This window comes from Oryzias latipes, chromosome 20 (genome assembly GCF_053564925.1).
Source record: "Oryzias latipes strain Hd-rR chromosome 20, Olatipes_Hd-rR_3.1".
NCBI classification, from domain to species: Eukaryota; Metazoa; Chordata; class Actinopteri; order Beloniformes; family Adrianichthyidae; genus Oryzias; species Oryzias latipes.
In genome coordinates this window covers 25,751,554-25,769,250 of record NC_136256.1, presented here as the reverse complement: position 1 = coordinate 25,769,250, position 17,697 = coordinate 25,751,554, and the positions used below count along the sequence as shown (strand labels likewise).

The 17,697-nt window shown below is 44.2% G+C and overlaps 1 protein-coding gene across 50 annotated transcripts in view; it reads right to left on the bottom strand.

Moving 5' to 3' along the window:
* Window positions 1–17,697, bottom strand: part of scrib (scribble planar cell polarity protein) — a 67,410-nt gene that overhangs the window by 30,429 nt on the left and 19,284 nt on the right. For 35 of the 50 annotated variants that reach the window (XM_078938442.1, XM_023950160.2, XM_078938448.1 and 32 more), the window contains exons 2-20: window positions 13,310–13,427; window positions 12,178–12,256; window positions 11,006–11,095; window positions 9,514–9,570; window positions 9,234–9,297; window positions 8,547–8,621; window positions 8,316–8,460; window positions 8,048–8,166; window positions 7,775–7,974; window positions 6,941–7,107; window positions 6,595–6,749; window positions 6,399–6,521; window positions 6,128–6,301; window positions 5,655–6,035; window positions 3,465–3,527; window positions 1,741–1,830; window positions 1,593–1,670; window positions 1,199–1,516; window positions 525–605 (exon numbers count right to left, since the gene is read on the bottom strand). In XM_078938442.1, the coding sequence (XP_078794568.1) occupies window positions 525–605; window positions 1,199–1,516; window positions 1,593–1,670; window positions 1,741–1,830; window positions 3,465–3,527; window positions 5,655–6,035; window positions 6,128–6,301; window positions 6,399–6,521; window positions 6,595–6,749; window positions 6,941–7,107; window positions 7,775–7,974; window positions 8,048–8,166; window positions 8,316–8,460; window positions 8,547–8,621; window positions 9,234–9,297; window positions 9,514–9,570; window positions 11,006–11,095; window positions 12,178–12,256; window positions 13,310–13,427 (2,577 nt within the window). The remainder of the gene's footprint in view (window positions 1–524; window positions 606–1,198; window positions 1,517–1,592; window positions 1,671–1,740; window positions 1,831–3,464; window positions 3,528–5,654; window positions 6,036–6,127; window positions 6,302–6,398; window positions 6,522–6,594; window positions 6,750–6,940; window positions 7,108–7,774; window positions 7,975–8,047; window positions 8,167–8,315; window positions 8,461–8,546; window positions 8,622–9,233; window positions 9,298–9,513; window positions 9,571–11,005; window positions 11,096–12,177; window positions 12,257–13,309; window positions 13,428–17,697) is intronic. The other 15 variants (XM_078938479.1, XM_078938466.1, XM_078938438.1 and 12 more) reach the window with 3 other exon arrangements.

The following is a 17,697-nucleotide window of genomic DNA, read 5'->3' as shown; positions in this document are numbered from 1 at the left end:
AAAGAGCTCCCAGACATGCACCTCCTTCAAACCGTGTGACAGAAAGTCAGCTCTGACCCGACAGTAGCAGCTCTTACCGCGGGGTCCGGCGTGCTGCTGCGGGTGTGGTCACGAACGCCGGCCACATCTGCAGCAGCGCGCTCAGCCCACACCACCCAACACCAAACCCACCACCGAGCAGGCAAAGGGAGACGCGTGATGCATTAGTGGGCATGCAGGAGTAGAGATAGAACAGAAGCTCTGCCGGAGACGCAACGCTAGCATAAAAAGAACTCGTTTACTGGAATTTATAAATGTATCGAGCTGCAGGGTGAGATTATATAGGGAGGGGGCAGGAAGACACTAAGAAGGACAGGAGAAATCCAGAGACTGACAAAAGAAAGAGTTATTAAAATGAAAAGGACGATAACAGTTTTCTTGTTAGTAAAACATGAGCTTTTGTGTTCACTCCTGGGTCAGAACATGAAGAAAACTTTATTGAAAACACACTAAACGTAACAGAAATGTGGAGTGGAAATACTCACGGAGATCACCCTGTCGCCCACTCGCAGTGTGCTGTCCCTGTGTGCCGCTCCACCCTCGGCTATCCGGGAGATGTAGATTCCCTACAACAAAACACCGGGTTACAGACGTCCCGTTTGCTTGACGGGGATGTTAAAGACGTTCTCCTCATGTAACGTCTCTGAAAAACACAGAACGCTCTTTGCTTGATGCATATCTTTGCGGAAACAATGAGTTTAACTCGTTCAGGAGGTAAAATCCTGCAGGAAATTTCCTATAATCTACTCCTCACACGTTCATTGAGTGTCACCTTTGCTCAGATAAATGGTGCATGCAGTCTGTCAGCATCTGCTGCAGAGCGGGCCGCACTCGCAGGCAGACCTGCCTGGATCCAGAGTTTAGGAGTCTCAGCTTTCGAGCTGCACACGATGCAGCGCTGGACTTTTCTAAAGCGTACACCTCCACCCTGACCATTTACAGCGGTCCTCTCGGGTTTCAAGGCTGGCTATTCATATCTCTGTCGCCGTGGTAATGACGGTAACCGCTGCGGCCTGAATGGACGTCGCTCTGTGACGGGAACAGTGGAAACTTTACCTCCCGACATCCGGTCCCCGACTCTTCTCCTATATTATTCCTGTTTTTTAACCCACTGCTTTCAGGGTTAGACTCATGAGAAACCTGTTGGCCGGCATCTCACCATGTCTCCCGTGCGGTATGGCGTGGAGCCCTTCCCCCCGGCGATGCTGAACCCCAGACCCTTGTCGTTGCGGATCAGACAGGTGGAGAAGCACTGCCGCTGTCCAGGTGGACTGGCGTCCACGCTGAAGCCCAGCCCGCTGCTCCGTCTCTCCCGTGGGAAGTAGTCATCCTCGGGTCTCAGCGGCGTGGTGGTGATGGCGTTCTCCGGTTCCACCATCCGCTCCCGCAGGACTGTCATGGAGACGGTGGCGCCGGAGCTCCGCAGAGCCTCCACGGCAGTGTGGTGCTCTGCTTCATGCAGGTCTACGCCGTTTACCTGAGAAACAGACTATGATAAGCCCACAAACATTTTCAGACAAAAAAAACACACGACAAACGTTTTAGATCTTCACCTCCAGGAGTTTGTCTCCCACTTTCACCCCCGCCCTCGCCGCAGGACCCTCCTCAGACACTCTGGAGATGAAGATTCCCTGAAAGTCCAAAAGAGGAGGATGAGGCTGAAGCTCAAAGCTTCTACCGTGGAGCCGGAACTCATCTGACCTCATCATCTCCTTTGTAAGGCGTGGATCCTTTTCCTCCAGCGATGCTGATGCCGAGGCCGCCCGTCTGCCGCACGATGGTCAGAGTGTGCTGCAATTCCGGTCAAAGATACAGACAGTGAACACCCAAGAAAAGCCCCGGAGGCAAATGCAGAACCAAACGCATTTGGCAAAAACATCGGCGTCTTTTAAAAACCTCACTTAAAGTAAAAGGTGCGGTTTGTGTCTGCAGGTGTTTGTGTTAAATGCTAACAAAACGCACACCAGGTGTGTAGTCTGTGCACTTGCAGAGCCATGAAAAAACATGGGGAAGGAGACAAACCAGGAAGAGGTGGAGGGGGAAAGAGAAGATTCAGACACAAACATGCAGAGATCAGCATCCGACCTTCACTGTGCTGCAAATTCAGACCTATTTATCTAGAAGAAAAAAACGTCCCATTTAACAAGACTTTTCCAAATAGTTGGAGAAAATTATGCCCAACAGAAGGAACAAAAGCCAATATATGTTTTCCTGTAGGTATGCACTTTCAGAATTTACTTTTTTTGTTGTTGAAATCAGATTTTTTGATGCAGTTCTGACTAGAGTGAGCTGCAAAATCACAGAGCAAACAGTCACATGAAAGCAGCACAGGCAGAACGACGAAGAGCAGGAAAGCAGCAGAGGTGCAATGTGCCAGAACCTGGTGCTGGGATTGGGTGTGATGGTTTTTATGAGAGGAAAAAGTGCAAAGAAACAAACTTTCCAGCTCCGTTACTGTCCCCCCTTTTTATTAAATCAAAGTTTAAAACTTCAGTCAATTTCTAAAGAATGTCCTTCTGTTTATTCAGCAGGGAAATAAACAGCAAACAGTAAACAATTAACCTCAGAAGACATTTCTTTATCATTCTAAATTAAGGCCAATAAAACATATTTACACTTTAGTTTGTTAACTTGGCCAAAAATCATAAAACTTAAGGTAACACCTGTTGCTACAAAAAGATAAGAGCTGTAAACGTTTTATTATTATTATTATTATTGATTTAAAGGAGTTATACGCTTTAACACAGCGCAGTATTTATATCTGTCTTTTTTGGCCTCAACAGGAGCTGGTACGGTTTGAGCGATCGCCTTGTGCAGAAAGAATTTATCTTTGTTTTTCTTAGGATTTGAAAAGGCTTTGCTTTGTCTTTTTTTTTTTTAAAGTTGTGTAGATGTTATCAAACACACAAAAACCTAAAGAACTACACTTGTGATATTTGCTTTTTAAAAACAGGTCAAAACGTTCTAATTTACCAGTAAACTGAAATTAAATTTTTTAAAATGACGTTTTCTTGTCTTTTTAGCGTTTAAATTTACGTAAAAATACTTTAAAATGTTTGGAATTGATCATTTTTGTAACAATGTTTCTGTAAAAGAACAATTTGTGACTGAAGCTTTGTGGAAGTTGCACAAATTAATTTGGTGCACAACTTAAAAACAAACAAACATATGAAATAAAAATCAATTTCTGCCGAAAATTCCAACAAAACGGAACTAATTTGAATAAGAACCAAATGAGTAAAGTATATAAATGAGTGAAGTAACAATAGGGATTTTTTGTTTGTAAAGGTTCTGCCACAGAGAGCTGTATGTCATCAAAAGCATTTGGATGAACAGTGAATTTCTGTTCGATTGCTGTGTAGAGGCGGTTGACAGGGTGAGGGAAGTTCTAGTAGACAGATCGGATGGGAAAAGAAGGTACAGACCTCTTCCTCCTCAATTCGAGCAGGTTCAATCAGCAGATTATTGACTTGATCAAATGACACCCCCTGTTAGGACAGGAACCAGCGAGAAGCATGCAGATTAGTCAGGCCACAGTTCCAACACGCGCTCGCACACACAGGACAGAAAATCCACATTAACTCTGCGCACACAAACATCTGATGACAGCTTGTGGGACCCTGCTCCCCCCATGAAGCAGAGGAGACGTCACACCCACCCCCCCACCCACCCAGCCACCAGAAGCAAATACAGGCAGAGGTGGGAAGACCAGGAGCTGGACCACACAACGACAGAGCGACAGCGTAAGATCCTGACAGAATCCTGCTGCTGGAATCAGAAACCACTCAGGAAGTCCAGAGGAAGTCCAGACGCAGGAACACAAGGTGGCGCTACAATAATAATGTTCATTAGAGAGGATTTTTTGGGACTTGAAAGTAAAACGCAGAAGAAAGATTTTGACAGTGAACATCTGTGTTGTGAATTCCAGCTCTGCCTGTAGATGTTCTGACCGATCTGGCATTTGACTGTACATTGGAACTAGATTAAGAGACCCCGCCCCCCTCGCAGGAAGTACCCGCTGGCTCCACGAAGCCAAAAATCTTCTATAGAGAAACAAACGGCTATTCAGTCATTGTTACGCCGATGCTTTTTCCTTTCCTAATTTTGTTTTTCATTCTATTTTTCTACAGTGCAAGTTATACAAGTTTTAGCCCATGGTCCGGGTAAATACTAGATCCTGATTGGCTGCAGGGTGTGATACTTAAAGAAGTAGTTTTGGTCACGTAGCCTGAATGTTCCATGTTATTGCGCTGGAATAACACTTGGAACAGAGGTGGACAGATGTTATTCCATAGCTTATCACAACAACAAGACAGTCGAAAAAAGATCTCTGTCCTTCAAAGTGAGGTCGGTGCAGGTTTCGTAGCTGTTACCATGACAACTAGTTGCGCAGCGTTTCAAGTAGTCCACTTCTTGTGGGAAAACAATTTAAACATTAAAATTGACACGGTTAAAGTACTGTCTTTCTTTCATTTGTGACTGTTGCATAAACAGAATAATGCCAGACAAGCTGTTCATTGTGTATAGACGAGGTGTCCATTATGCAACAGGTAACGCCCAATGCGGTGTCCATTAATGTAAAGGATAATGTAAGACGAGGTGTCCATTATCAGAATGTATGGACTTGGCAAAAATAACTGTCCTTCGCTTCACGTTGGACAGTTCACGCCTATCTGGTAATGAAAACCCCGTCGGGCATCATCCCTTAGATAAACTGGTCAATCAGACACCTTCTGCCCCCCCCCCCCCCCCCCCCCCCCCCCACGTCAAATGTTTGACAGTTTTCGTGTGGCCAGAATGGTTGCCATAGAAATGCCGACTCAGACCAATCCCTGCTTACTGACGTGGATTGACTCAAACATGCCGGTCTCTGAATTGACTTGAAGTAAACCACATTCTATGAGTGATGTCACACTAACACGGTCCAGTTCTCGTATACAGTCAATGGTTCAGGCACACAAACAGCTTCAGTGGAGCACACAAACACCAGAAGGCTTGGAGTGATGATCTTTGCGTAAAGAGGAATCCCAGTAATCAATAAAACCCACAAAGATAAAACCCACAAAGTCTACCCAAACACAGAAAAGATCAGCAGGAAGCCATCAGCTGGTCCCCCGTAATTTTCTCTCTCACACACACACAGACACACACACACTGTTATAAAAGCTGAGCGTGAACACATCATTACTGATCTCAATTAGCAGGTGGATGGCAAAGATGACAGGTTAAGTGCTGAATTTTCAATTATTGAGCAAGAAGAGCCACCGATGTGATGTAATGGTTTCTGTTTGTGTGCAGGACTGTGTGAGTGTGTGTGTGTGTGTAGGAGGAACGGTGGCAGGTCAGAGCTCAACTGCAGCTTCTGCCTTTAAACCATCAACTGGCAACAAAAAATAATAAAAACGTGGGATTTATGGCACGAGAAGAGGTGCACAGGTCTCCACGAGGACCACCTCCGTCATGAATACTCAGGAAAAACGTGCGAGTGTGTAGGAGTGTAGCGCACGTGTGTGTTTGGTGTGTGTGTGGGGGGGGATCTAAGGCTTTGTGAGCTTTAAAATGTGTTTCCTGCTTTCATCTTCCCTGACGTCTCACCACGTCCGGCTCTCTTTTACCTTCACTTGACTAGAGTTGATGTGATGTCGGCTGTCCTCCATGTCCTCCGCTCTCCGCCGAGGCTGAGGAGTGCCGAAGCTCTCCTCCTCCTCCTCCTCATCCTCGTCCTCTTCATCCTCCAGGGCTGGCTGTGGTGGGGGGTGGAGGCTGTCGGGGTTGAACCCCTGCAGCAGTGCAGCCACAGCCTCGGGTTTGGGCAGCTTGGTGATTTTGAAGTGCTTCTTGTAGTGTGGCGTGTCCTTTCTGATCAGCCGCTGCTTCTCCGCGACGTACACCGGCCGCTCGTCTTCTTCGTCACTCCTCTCGCCGTTCTCTCCTTCGTCTTCGTCGTCCTCCTCCCCACCTCGGATGATGGGCTCTTCTGCAAAGTGCACAGTTGGCTGCAGAGGAAAGCGGATCTGGCATTAGTTTTTCATTTTTATAAAACAGACTTGATGTGTTTGATGGAGGAGATGCTGCCCCCACTGTTTACCTCGATGTACTCCACCTCCATCTCATCCAGCTCTTCCTCGTCCTCCTGAGCGGCGTGTCCATCCACCACGTCGCCCCTCTGCGGTGCGGCATTGCGTCTGTCCTCGTGGGAGGTGGCCGACAGCGTGCTGTGAGAGTCGTGGCTCTGGTTGGAAAGGTCACTGAGGCGTTTCTCCTGGAGGCCGAGAGGATCCGCCGCATAACGCAAGATCAGTCTAGAGTGTCAGCGTCACACGAGGTTGTTCTTTAAAACTCGGATCCTTCTTTAGTACCTGAGGGTCGAGCGATTCCTCTTCATCAGTTTTAGGTGTGTAGGCTTCGTTCCTCCTGTCCTCCATACCCTTCTTCATCACCTTCAGCTGACTCGGGTGCGGCGTTGCTCTGCGCAGAAGGCCCTGGAGGATAAAATCAGACGAGGTTACCCCAAATCTGGTGGTGGTTGTGGGGGGGCGGGGGGTGGGTAATCACAGAAGAGATGTCAGATCTGCTGACTCTGCGCTCTGCTGCAGCCTCCTCGTCCTCCTCTTCCTCAGCCTTGGTCTCTTCCTGGAACTGAATGACTGACACCCGGTTCAGGTTGCTGTCTGTCCAACTGTCATCCACGCTGTTCTGCTGCAGGTTCTCTGAAGAAGGAAACGCATTCCATAAGCTTAAAGGAAACGCGTTTGTCCAAATTTTCCAGAAGCTTAGACTTAGACTTTAGATCATGGCAGAGAGGCCTGCCAAAGGTCTAGATATTCAAATTAATATTCAAACAACAAAATAATGCTTGAATTTTCAAGTGATGTTTATGAATGGATGAGTGATAACTCACCAAGGCTGGATGATGGCTGCTGGGGCAATAAATAGCAGGTCAGCACCTTCTCTCCGGTCCGCTCGTCGTCCTCCGTCTGGAACTTGAGCATGGGCTGGGACTGGTTCTCTGCGAGCCACATGGCCTTCAGATTGAGGTTTGTCAGAGCAAAAGGCAAATTTTGCAACCTGGGCGGAATAAAAAAAAAAAAAAAAAAGACACTCAATGAATGTTTTGGGTGACACTATAAAACTAAAAAGCATTTAAAACTAGAAGGACCTGCATTTACAGAAGAAAATGCAGGGTTGAATGCTATGTTGCTGAATAAAAATGAAACTTTTATCATTGTCCAAAAAAGAAAAGAAAAGAAATTATCAGAGTTGACCATAAATAAAGTAAAAACAGCACAAGAACAACAACAAAAAAAATTGTGAAAAGAGCCGGCCGGGTCTTGAATGGGCGACCTTCTGCACCAAGGATTCCCCATGTATTTCAATGGAGCCAAAAATCCTGGAGTATCTTGAAAAGTTCAAGGATTTGAAGGACCAAACGTCATAACTGGAAAAAGCCGAAAGAGCTGAACATTTGAATAGTTGAATGGTTAAAATAGCAGAAAAATTACAGGAGTTAAGTGCCACAAAAATGGCGGAAAATACTACAGTAAAGAAAGAGAAACAGGAAAACAATGGGTTGGATGCTTTATTGCATTCAACCAACTAAAAGGAAACACCTGAAGCATCCAGGTTAAAAAAATCTTTGCTAAAAAGGAAAATGTTGATCACAGAGAAGCAGACTTATCGTTTTCTGATGGCGGTGTAACATAACAGGCTCATTTTTGCGGTCTTTTGCAGGTACCTGTTTCCAGCCACATCCAGCACGTGCAGCTCAGTGGCATCTGCAAGCTCGGCAGGCAGTCTGTCCAGGCGGTTGTCCCTCAAAGAGAGCACGTTGAGGCTGGCACAGCCGCCCAGCTCGGCAGGCACACTGCCCAGCCGGTTTCGGTCTACATTCAGATTGGTCAGCTTCTTCAGCTTTCCCAGAGAGCTCGGAAGAGACTGCGAGAGAGACAGCAGATTTCCTGAAAGGATCCGTTTCTAAAGGAGCAGAGAAGTAGACACAAGGCTGTACCTGTAAAAAGTTCTCGGTGAGAACGAGTTCTGTGAGGTTTTCGCACTCTCCGACCGAGTCGGTCAGGTGGGTCAGCCTGTTCTGGTCCACTTTGAGGATAGAAAGCTGTTTCAGAGAACCTGTGGACAAAACTGTACTTTAATCTGGGACACCATTTCTCCAGCAGAGGGCAGTGTTGCTCCATTAAAGAAAAGCCTTTGAAACAAGTCTTTTTGTGTCTGTGACATTTATTTTGAAATGCGTTGATGCTAGGTGAGGTATTCCTCACCTATGCTGTCGGGGAGGGCTTCCAGCATGTTCTGTGTGAGCAGCAGGTCGGTCAGAGCCAGGAGGCCACTGACTTCTGAGGGAAGCTCCTCCAGACGATTCTCCGACACATCCAGACACACGAGCCGCCGGAGGTTTCCCAGCTCCTGCACGCAGAAGCACCAGGGTGAGCGACAGCTTCCTGAGCGCAAAAGATCCTTTTCATTTAAAAAAATAGAAAGTATGGACTTACTGGAGGCAAGGAGGACAACTGATTTCGATCTAACCACAGCTCCCGCAGGTTGGGGAGAGCGCCAAGGGTGTCGGGCTGAAAACATGGGATCAGGACAGAAAAAGGTCAAAGTAAAAAACATAGAAGTCCACACAGGTAAAAGTTCATTATATTTAGGTTTGTAAGTCATCATGTCAACCTGCTCCATCCCAAGAGGATTTCTATATAATCATATTTTTTTAGGATAGTTACTTCCAAAAAGCCATTTCAGGAGATCGATCATCTAAAGTCTCCAGAAATTGGTTCCAAATCAAGTTCAAAGAAGAAATAACTAAATAAAAAAGTAGAGGACACAACAGTTGAACTTGTGACAGACATGTTGACAGTTTTCATCCTGATGTTTGCGCAGCGGCCGCCCTTGTCGGGTCATGCGGCGCTGTTTACTCTGTCCCGTTGAGACAGCTGGGCGTTCCCAGGCTAAAAGCAGCTCTCAGTCTGGGCTTCACTCCTGACAAACCGCCTCTGCTTTGTTTGGGGAGGCAAACATGTGGTTCGGATCATAATTGCGGTGCTGGGGAGGTGAGCGGGGATTCTGGTGATACGTGTCAATCTGACAGGCTAATCCGGCCTCATTTGATTATTTTTTTCTTCAGGGTGACACAAAGACTTATCTGCTGGAGGACAGAAGAGAATTAGATGCTGACGAACCAAAACTTCCAGTTCATTGTTGCCGAGGTCCAGCTGTTCCAGTTTCACAAGAAATGAGAGAGATCTGCGGCAAACACAGAGCAGGACTGACATTTGTAGCCTGTAATAAGAAAATCTTTCCAAACCAGAAATATTTATAGACATCATTTAGAGTTGCTGTGCTAAAAATAGCCAAAGAATTGTGATTTTTTTTGACAGTAAAGTGGAGAAATAAACATGTTTTTTTTTCTCAGGGGACAAAGAAACGGTCAGTCCTGCACATTTGCAGTATGACACTTACGTGGGTAGAGACTTCAGAAGGTTCTCCCTGAGCTCCAGCGTCACCAGATTGGCCAGACTAGAAAAGGAGGAGACAGAGGAGCAGCAGTTGGCAGGAGAAAGGAGAGGACAGGAGGACGGGTTAGTGAGAGCCGCCTGGCGTGGAGAGGGGCATCTCCGTCTGTCCAATGACGCCAGTGGCCCTCAGCCCAGTGGGCAACAACAAAACAGTCCTTCAAGCCGACAACCGTTTCTCAGCGAAACAGGATCTTCATTCTGACGTTGTGACCGCCTTAGATTGCAGCAAAAAGTACCGTAATCAAATCGTCTCTGATCGTCTTATGGATGTTTAAAATAAGGGTTAAAGGCCAGCAAAGACAGAAATTATACCATGGTATGGGTGAATACCCAATTCTGATTGGCTGCTGCATTAAGTAAGGGTTAATGGCCGACTAAGTGTGCATTATCACTTTTTAACCGTGGAAGCCTGAACCGTCTGACGCGAAGTGCGTTAAAAAGTGATAATGCATACTTCGAAGGCCATTAACCCGCTTATACCATGGTCACCTACAAAAGAAATAAATATTAACCAGATTTTAGTCCTTAATTCTTGTTTTTTTCCGATTTGGATCGCTTTTTCCCCGAAAAGTGGACTATTTGTTACGTGGTGCGGCGCCTTGTCACGATAACATGACAAGGCGGCGCACCACTGCAGTCAAGATTCAGCGATATATATATGCTGATGGTCAGGGTGTGTTAAATAAAGCATCAGTTCAAAGAGAAAGCTCCCACTTTACCGCTTGTTTTTGTCTAGATGATGAAGCTAAAGATTGTTTTAGAGAAGCCAACGCAGTGATATAGAACATTTATGCTATGTAACCGGAACTTCTTTTTTAGGCGTGGTATATCACTGTGGTTTATCACTTTTTAATCCACACCAAGCAGCCAATCAGAATAGAGATTTCACACGGACCATGGTATAAAAAGTGATAACGCACGGTGATAACCGCACGACCAAAAAAGAAGTTCCTGTCACATGGCTTAAATGTTTTGTATCACTGCGTTGGCTTCTCTAAAACAATCTTTAGCTTCATCATCTGGACAAAAACAAGCGGTAAGAGGTGAACTTTCTCTCTGAACTGATGCTTTATTTAACACACCGTGACCATCAGCATAGCTATCGCTTTCCTTTTCCGCTGCAATCGAGATCGGAGGCCACACCACGCAACAGTCCGCTTTTTGTGAAAAATGCAAACCAAACCGAAAAAATAACAAGAATAAAGTACTAAACGCTGGTTGAATATGTATTTCTTTTGTAAGTGACCATGGTATAAGTGGGTTAATGGCCTTCGAAGTGTGCATTATGAGAATTAATGCACCACACGGAAGCAACCGTCCGACGCAAATGCACACTTCGTCGGCCATTAACCCTTACTTAACGTACGCTGTGGAAGCCTGAAGTTCATTAATGCTGATCATTTCTTTCTATATTTAGATTATAAATGTGTACATACTTCCCAATATCGCTGGGCAACGTCTGTAAAGACACATCGTTGAGCGTCAAGTGAGCCAGAGCTCGCAGCTGAGTGAAACCATCCGGCAGTCTGAGGCAGAGGAAGAGGAGGGAGAACGTTACACCTTTGTTCTTTAGAGCTAAATTACTGGAAAACGTTTAAATTTCATTTTACGTTAGATTATTTGTTTTAAAACATTGGCAACAACACCCCAGGAAGGTTTCCAAGTGTTAAGTCACTGAGCATCACGAGGTTAAATCTATGGAAGACCAGAACGGCCTTTAAAACAGAAATTCATCTTTCTGATGAGCAAAAATCGTTTGTACAGATGACGAAATTCAGTTTCTATTTCAGCAATAGATTTAAAAATGATTTATGCTTAATAATTCCTCACTAAATTAACATTTTAAAAGAGATTTTATTTATTATTTAAAAAAAATGGGATTAAAAAACTTTTTGGGAATATCTTAGACAAAATAAATGTCATAATTCACAATTTAATTAAAAACGTATATATTTTACGTCTACAAACATTTTGCTCCTTTTTGTAGTCAATTTCTATCTTAACCCTGGAGAATCCATCAAATTTGGTTTGTTAATTCATTCATTTCTGCTAAAATAAGAATAGTCAAATTAACTTTTGAAAGCTCTTCGATTCTTGAACTTGTTTTAAATAAATTTAAGAATTCTTGCATTTCCAAACAAATCATTGAATTACTAAATTTGTTAATATATAATAACACTAATGTAACTTTTGCTTTACAATTATATTTTAATGCTTAATTACAAAACACACATAAGATATATATATATTTTTAAGTTCATTGTTCAGCTAAAAATCACACACTGATCATAAAAACTATATTTAAAAGAAACTTTTGGTCCTCCATACAAAGGAAGCACTTGAGTTTTTTTTTTTTTAGACTCAAAGCAACAACTTAAAACAATTTCTAGACATAAAAAAGGTTTCAAAATCAACAGGGTTTCAAATCAACAGGGTTTCAAATCAACCGGGTTTCAAAATCAACAGGTGAACATAAAAACGCTGGTTTTTGCATCTGGGACAGATTTCTACAACGCTAAACTTTAAATGTGTTTTTTTTGCTTTCTAGCTTGCTTAATGACCAAACATTGTTAAAGTGATCATATGTGCTGAAGCGTTGTCTCCATACCTGGACAGATGGTTCCCACTGAAGTCTGCGATCTCCAGGGCCCGGCAAAACTTAATGCTCTCCGGGATCTCGGAAATCTCTGCAGAGAAAAGCGAGATGTTTTGAGGAAGCGGTCACACATCGAGACCCACGCAGATGCAAAATGATGTGTGTGGGGGAGTCTTTTATCAGTTTAAGAGATTACATTCACAGCTAAACACAGACAGGAAGATCATTTTCCACCTTTGGCGTGATCCTTTATGGTCGCATTTAAACCATTGGGATCACTGTACTCATAAAACCATTGATATACAATAAAACTTTCAAGTAAAGATGTTTCTAGACGATGTTAAGGCGTCATAAACGAGGGCTAACTCTAATCACGCCTGTTAAAAGTCTTGGACTAGATAGGATGAGGTATCTGGGCGCTCCATGCTGGCATAGCAAAGGCAGTCCATCACTCCTGTCCAGGTCGGAGCAGCACTGCAGCAAACATGCAGGCAGAAGGGAAAGCCTCTCACAGGCCACTGCACACTGCTGCCACAGCACACCATGCAGAATGAAGCAGTGCAGATGTCTCCAATCTGACACACGGAGCCTTCACTCAGCGCGTTTGCAGCATGCAAGGACAAAGAGATGCACGTCTTTGTGCAAAATCATGAAAAGATCAAAGCCTTCAGGCACCTTAACTATTGAAGATGCATTCAAATACAGAAAGATTTCCTATTGGGCCTGGACAATACATCGCAAAGATGGCCAAAATTGCGATAAATGGTTACTTTAAATGTGCCAAAACAATCTTATGGCAGCTTGAATTATTTAACGAATCAAATAAATCCCTTTATGCTTTTGGCCAATCAGATAATGAGATGGACCCCTTCACGTTGTTGACCTCCTCTTTAGACGAGGGTCATTTGGAGTTTAATTTATGTTGACTATTTAAATTAAACTGTTGCAGTGAAATGGAAATTATGTTTTGGGTTGTTTTGCTATTTATCTATGTATCGCAATTTGTGCCGTCACCGCAATATTGATCACTAGTATAGCAAATCTGGAGATTTCCTCAAATTGTGCAGCCCTTTTTTTTCCTTGTAATTCAAAGGAGACTAAAAATAAAATCTGCTTTCCACACTTCCACAACCGATTGCCGTACCATTTCTGGAGATGTCCAGTTCCACCAGCTGCATGAAGTTGGACACATCAGGAGGGAGTTTCTGGAGCAAATTGTCGCTCAGGCCAAGTCTGCGGAGATTCAGTAGTCTGAAGAAAGGCTGTGAAAATATGAGAATATGTTCAGAAGTTTTTTGAGGCACATTTTATTTCCCTAAAACATTACTTTAATCAGTCCCTTACACAACAAGAAGCCTCAGCTTCTGCACATGTTAGGCCTTTTTGCGACACCTAAACTAAATCTTTTTTGCAATCAACTATAGCAATTTAAAGGCAAGGGGAAAAATATAATTCGTGTTCTAAACCCGTTTTTAGAAAAATATCAATTCTTTGTCAAATAGCTCAGTAAACACAAAACCAATGAACAGAACAGGACGGGCTTGTTTCAAACTCCACAGTCCCAGAATGACCAGAAAAGATGATAATGATGCTCCGCCCAGTCCTGTTAAGCTGGAACGCTTTTGTCAGAAAAAGTCAGGAAAATAAAAAAAACATAGTTTTACCACACTTGTTAAATTTAAACTAATTTTAATATGTAACAAGGATTCAAACACTTTTATTTACAGCAAATATTCCATTTAAAACAGCTTCATAAATTTAAATGGATAAATCCTTTGTAAGAATAATAATGAAATTAAGTGTTTGGGGGTTTTTTTTGGGGGGGGGGGGGGGGGGGGGGGGTAATTGAAGAAATTATATGAAGGAAGACCTATTTTGGTGAAGCACAGGCTTAACGTGCACATCCATTTCAATAGGGGTAAACACTGAGAGGATCACACCAAATAAAACTTTATTTATAAGAAAACGCTTTTCATGCTATGAGCACAGCTTAAATTCAGTTCAGTTCAATGTTATTTATGTAGCCCAATATTTACAACAACAGTCGTGGGCTTCATACCAGTAATTGTGTAATAAACATGAATCATAACAAACACAAAGTTGCAGAATTCAACAGCTGATTACTAAACTAAACTAAACTAAACAGACTAAACCCTGCCCTTAGACCCTCCCTCACATGGCAGTTAAAGTGCTTTACAATTAAAAAGCCTTTTTCTCCCCAAGAACAGGAACTGAATTGCTGTTGTTTTCCTTGACTTTCACAATAAAAGCTTCAACAACAGTAAGAAAATTGCTTCAAACCAAATGTCTGTCTGTTTGTGCGGACCAAACGGCCGACTTTCTCTGTAAATACACAAAACGGCGTGTGCATTCAGCCGAGGGTCTTCTCCTGAGCCGGCAGTCAAAAAATTCCTTCCTTATATTCCCACACAGAATTAAAAAAAATGTGTTTAAAAAAATCCTCATCACCATGGCAACGCCAACAAAACAGCCAAACGAACGTGAGGAGAGCCGAGGAGAGGGCTGTGGCTCTGCCAAGTGCTTTTCACAAGAGCGGGGTTGTTGGACAGGCCGCCATTGAAAAAAACGGCAGCACTGCGTGCCGCTCCGATTGGCAGACAAGACAGGGTGGCGAGGAACGGCAGGACGAGGAGCGGGCCAAAGCTATGCAGTTAACCCTTCCGTCAGCCACAGCGGAGCTCAAATGCTTCACCTCAGAACCAGAACAAATCCATTGTTCCTGCAGGTTAGGGTCTGATACCATCAAAGCCCATCTTACTAGAAATAAACATCCAGTTACACTCCTCTAGTGAAATTGCTGTGCACACACGATGAAAATCAGATAGCTAAGAAAGCTCTTTGGTGTGTAAGTAAATAGACTATCTGGTATAAGAACACTTCATCTTTAGAACTGTGCTGCTGGTGCTCAGTTTCCGGCAGTTCCTCGATGACAGACGCTTCCTGAATGAAAAGGATAAAAAACTTCAGCTTTTAGTAGAATTTACACATATTCAAAACCTTCCAACACACTGTAGGAGCCACTTAAACGGGACAAATAACGTTTGCAGCAGGTGCTGACGGAGCTTCCTGCAAAATGCCACAAAATTGGGACTGGAGGCATGAACTACTGCAACTGGATGTTCAAAAACCTCCCCGCCCAAACCTCTGCGTTCGCACATTCCTCTCCACTCCCATCGGTAATGAGCAGAAAAGTGGACGGTAATGCAGTCATGCTGCAGAACAAAAGCTGCACTGAGAGGCTCATGTGAAGGACGTTCAATGAGTTAGTTTGCAGTTTAAGACCACAGTTACTCCAGTATTTGAATAATTATTTGAATGAAAAGCTCAAATTAAAACGAAAAACGTAGATTTATTTACACCCCCCACCCCCCAGCGTTGATTTTTTTGCTAACAAAAATGAAGACAGTTTCCATCTTCCTCCCTGCCATGAACTTGGGTTTTCACAGATCAAATGTTTGACAATCAGCAGAGTGTAGAAGGGGGTCAGCAGGTCAATGGGAGGCGAGGGATGCGGTGCTCCGCTGCGGTCTGCGTTGTTGCTCGGCGGCTCTGGCAGCCTTCCAGAAGGCAGCCTGTTCACTTGTGGAGTCGTTTCAAACAAGAGCTCGAATTTTAATGTAAAAATAACCAACTGAGGCGTTTTAATAACCTCCTCCCTTCCAAGAGCTGTTTGCATATGGAGCACGCTGGAACGGACGATAGAGGTTGACGATGAGTCAGCAGTACGAGGACTTACTGCCATTTTAGAAGACAGAGAAGCCAGCCAGCCCCCCCCCCCCATAAGGTTTGCGTATGTATAGAGACGGACTGTTTAATGTTTAGGAGCATGGTGGTGAAACTTTGTTCAGGTCAGGAGTCAGGACGGAGGGTTCAAACCAATCCTTCATGCATACTTTTTCTGCGGGGGCATGCAGAGAACCTCCACCAGGAAGAGGCCATGCTAACCACTCCTCCACAGCCCCGCCTTCCTTCATCTGAACGCATGTTCCTTTTCAAACTGCTTCCAATTCCAGCGGAAGAAAATGGGTCGATTATATTAAAGGTGGTTGGAAAAGTTATGACGGCGCACGCAGCTGCACATGCCCAGTAGGGCTTCGTGATGGGGGGTGGGGGGCTTTAGACTCCAGCTGGTGTGAACTGGATTTCCTCTACATGCTGTGATGGTGAATGAATCCCACTCATCCGCAATGGATCACGCTCTCAGCTGCTCTGTTATCTGCCAGGATGTACTCGTATCCGTGCCGGTGCGGCCCGTGAAGTTAATCTGGTTTGCCAATCTGGAATAAATGATATTGATAATCCATGTTACTGTTTAATTGTTCCTGTAATTCTAGTGTTTCCCCATAGAAGGCCCACTACAAATACATTGACCGTAGAAAGTTATTCTTAATTCATGTGGGGTTGGAAGATTTCATTGACATATTGACGTTCAAATGAGTCCGATAGTCGTTTTTCCCCATTGTCCCAACATCACCCGAACGCAGCATTTCTCTAAATTTGCGTTTGTCCCTGAGGGACATCAACCCATCGATGCAAATGGCCCTAAAATAAGAACAAAAGCCACAGTTTTGGAATGTATATAAATATACATATTAATTTTCATCCAGATTCCATGTTATTTCTTTCTCTTATGAGGTGGATTACCAAAACACTCCATGCATCTGCTCCTGGTCCGGCCTTTCTGCAAATTCTAGAGCCCTCAAACAGTTTGCCCACCCCTGCTTTTGAGGCTCCTGGACTGCGGTTCCATCAGTCATTTTTCCTTGAAGTAAAAGCTGCCAAAAACTCCGCTTACAGTAGCCGGACTGGAAATGTTGATGCCTGAGGATAGAGCCGTGTGTTAGCTGGAGTTTTCAATCGTAGTAGCAGCAGCTGGTGTTTGTTTAACAGCCATTATCAGAGTGTTTATGTGTGCTGGAATAGTCTTTAACTGGCTGGAATGCTAATGTTTGTGGACTTCACTGCTGCAGAAATAAAACACGGCGGCGCGCACGTGAGAGGTGAAGCGTGTGCGCATGCATACGGGGCCGTGGCGCAGGACGGACCTGCGCTTTCCGCCGTCGGAGCAGTGAGCATAAAGCTGGATGCTCACAGAGGCTTCACTGTTCCGCTCAAGTGATTCCACTTAGCTCTAATTCACTTCCAATCACGCCAAATATGAGCGCGCAAGGTTTTCTACCCTCATCTTTGAACATCTTCCTCCATCGTTGACATCAACGACCTCATGTTCTGATGAATATTTTCTGAGAAAAAGGAATTTTCTGTATTTTTGCTCAAATTAACAAAATCTAAAACTGATTTGTAGAAGAATCGCATGCTAGGACTTCTCATTTCTTACTTCAACACGCAAATTAAATTTCCATTCACACATTCCTGAGCCTCCTAATCTTATTCCAAATCTGCCCCCTTTGGCCTTCTGCTTAAAGCCCCTCCTTTTGCAATTCCTAAACTACACACGCCATTGTGAGCACACCCTCAAAACGGGGGGGGGGGGGGGGGTGTTGCTTTTTG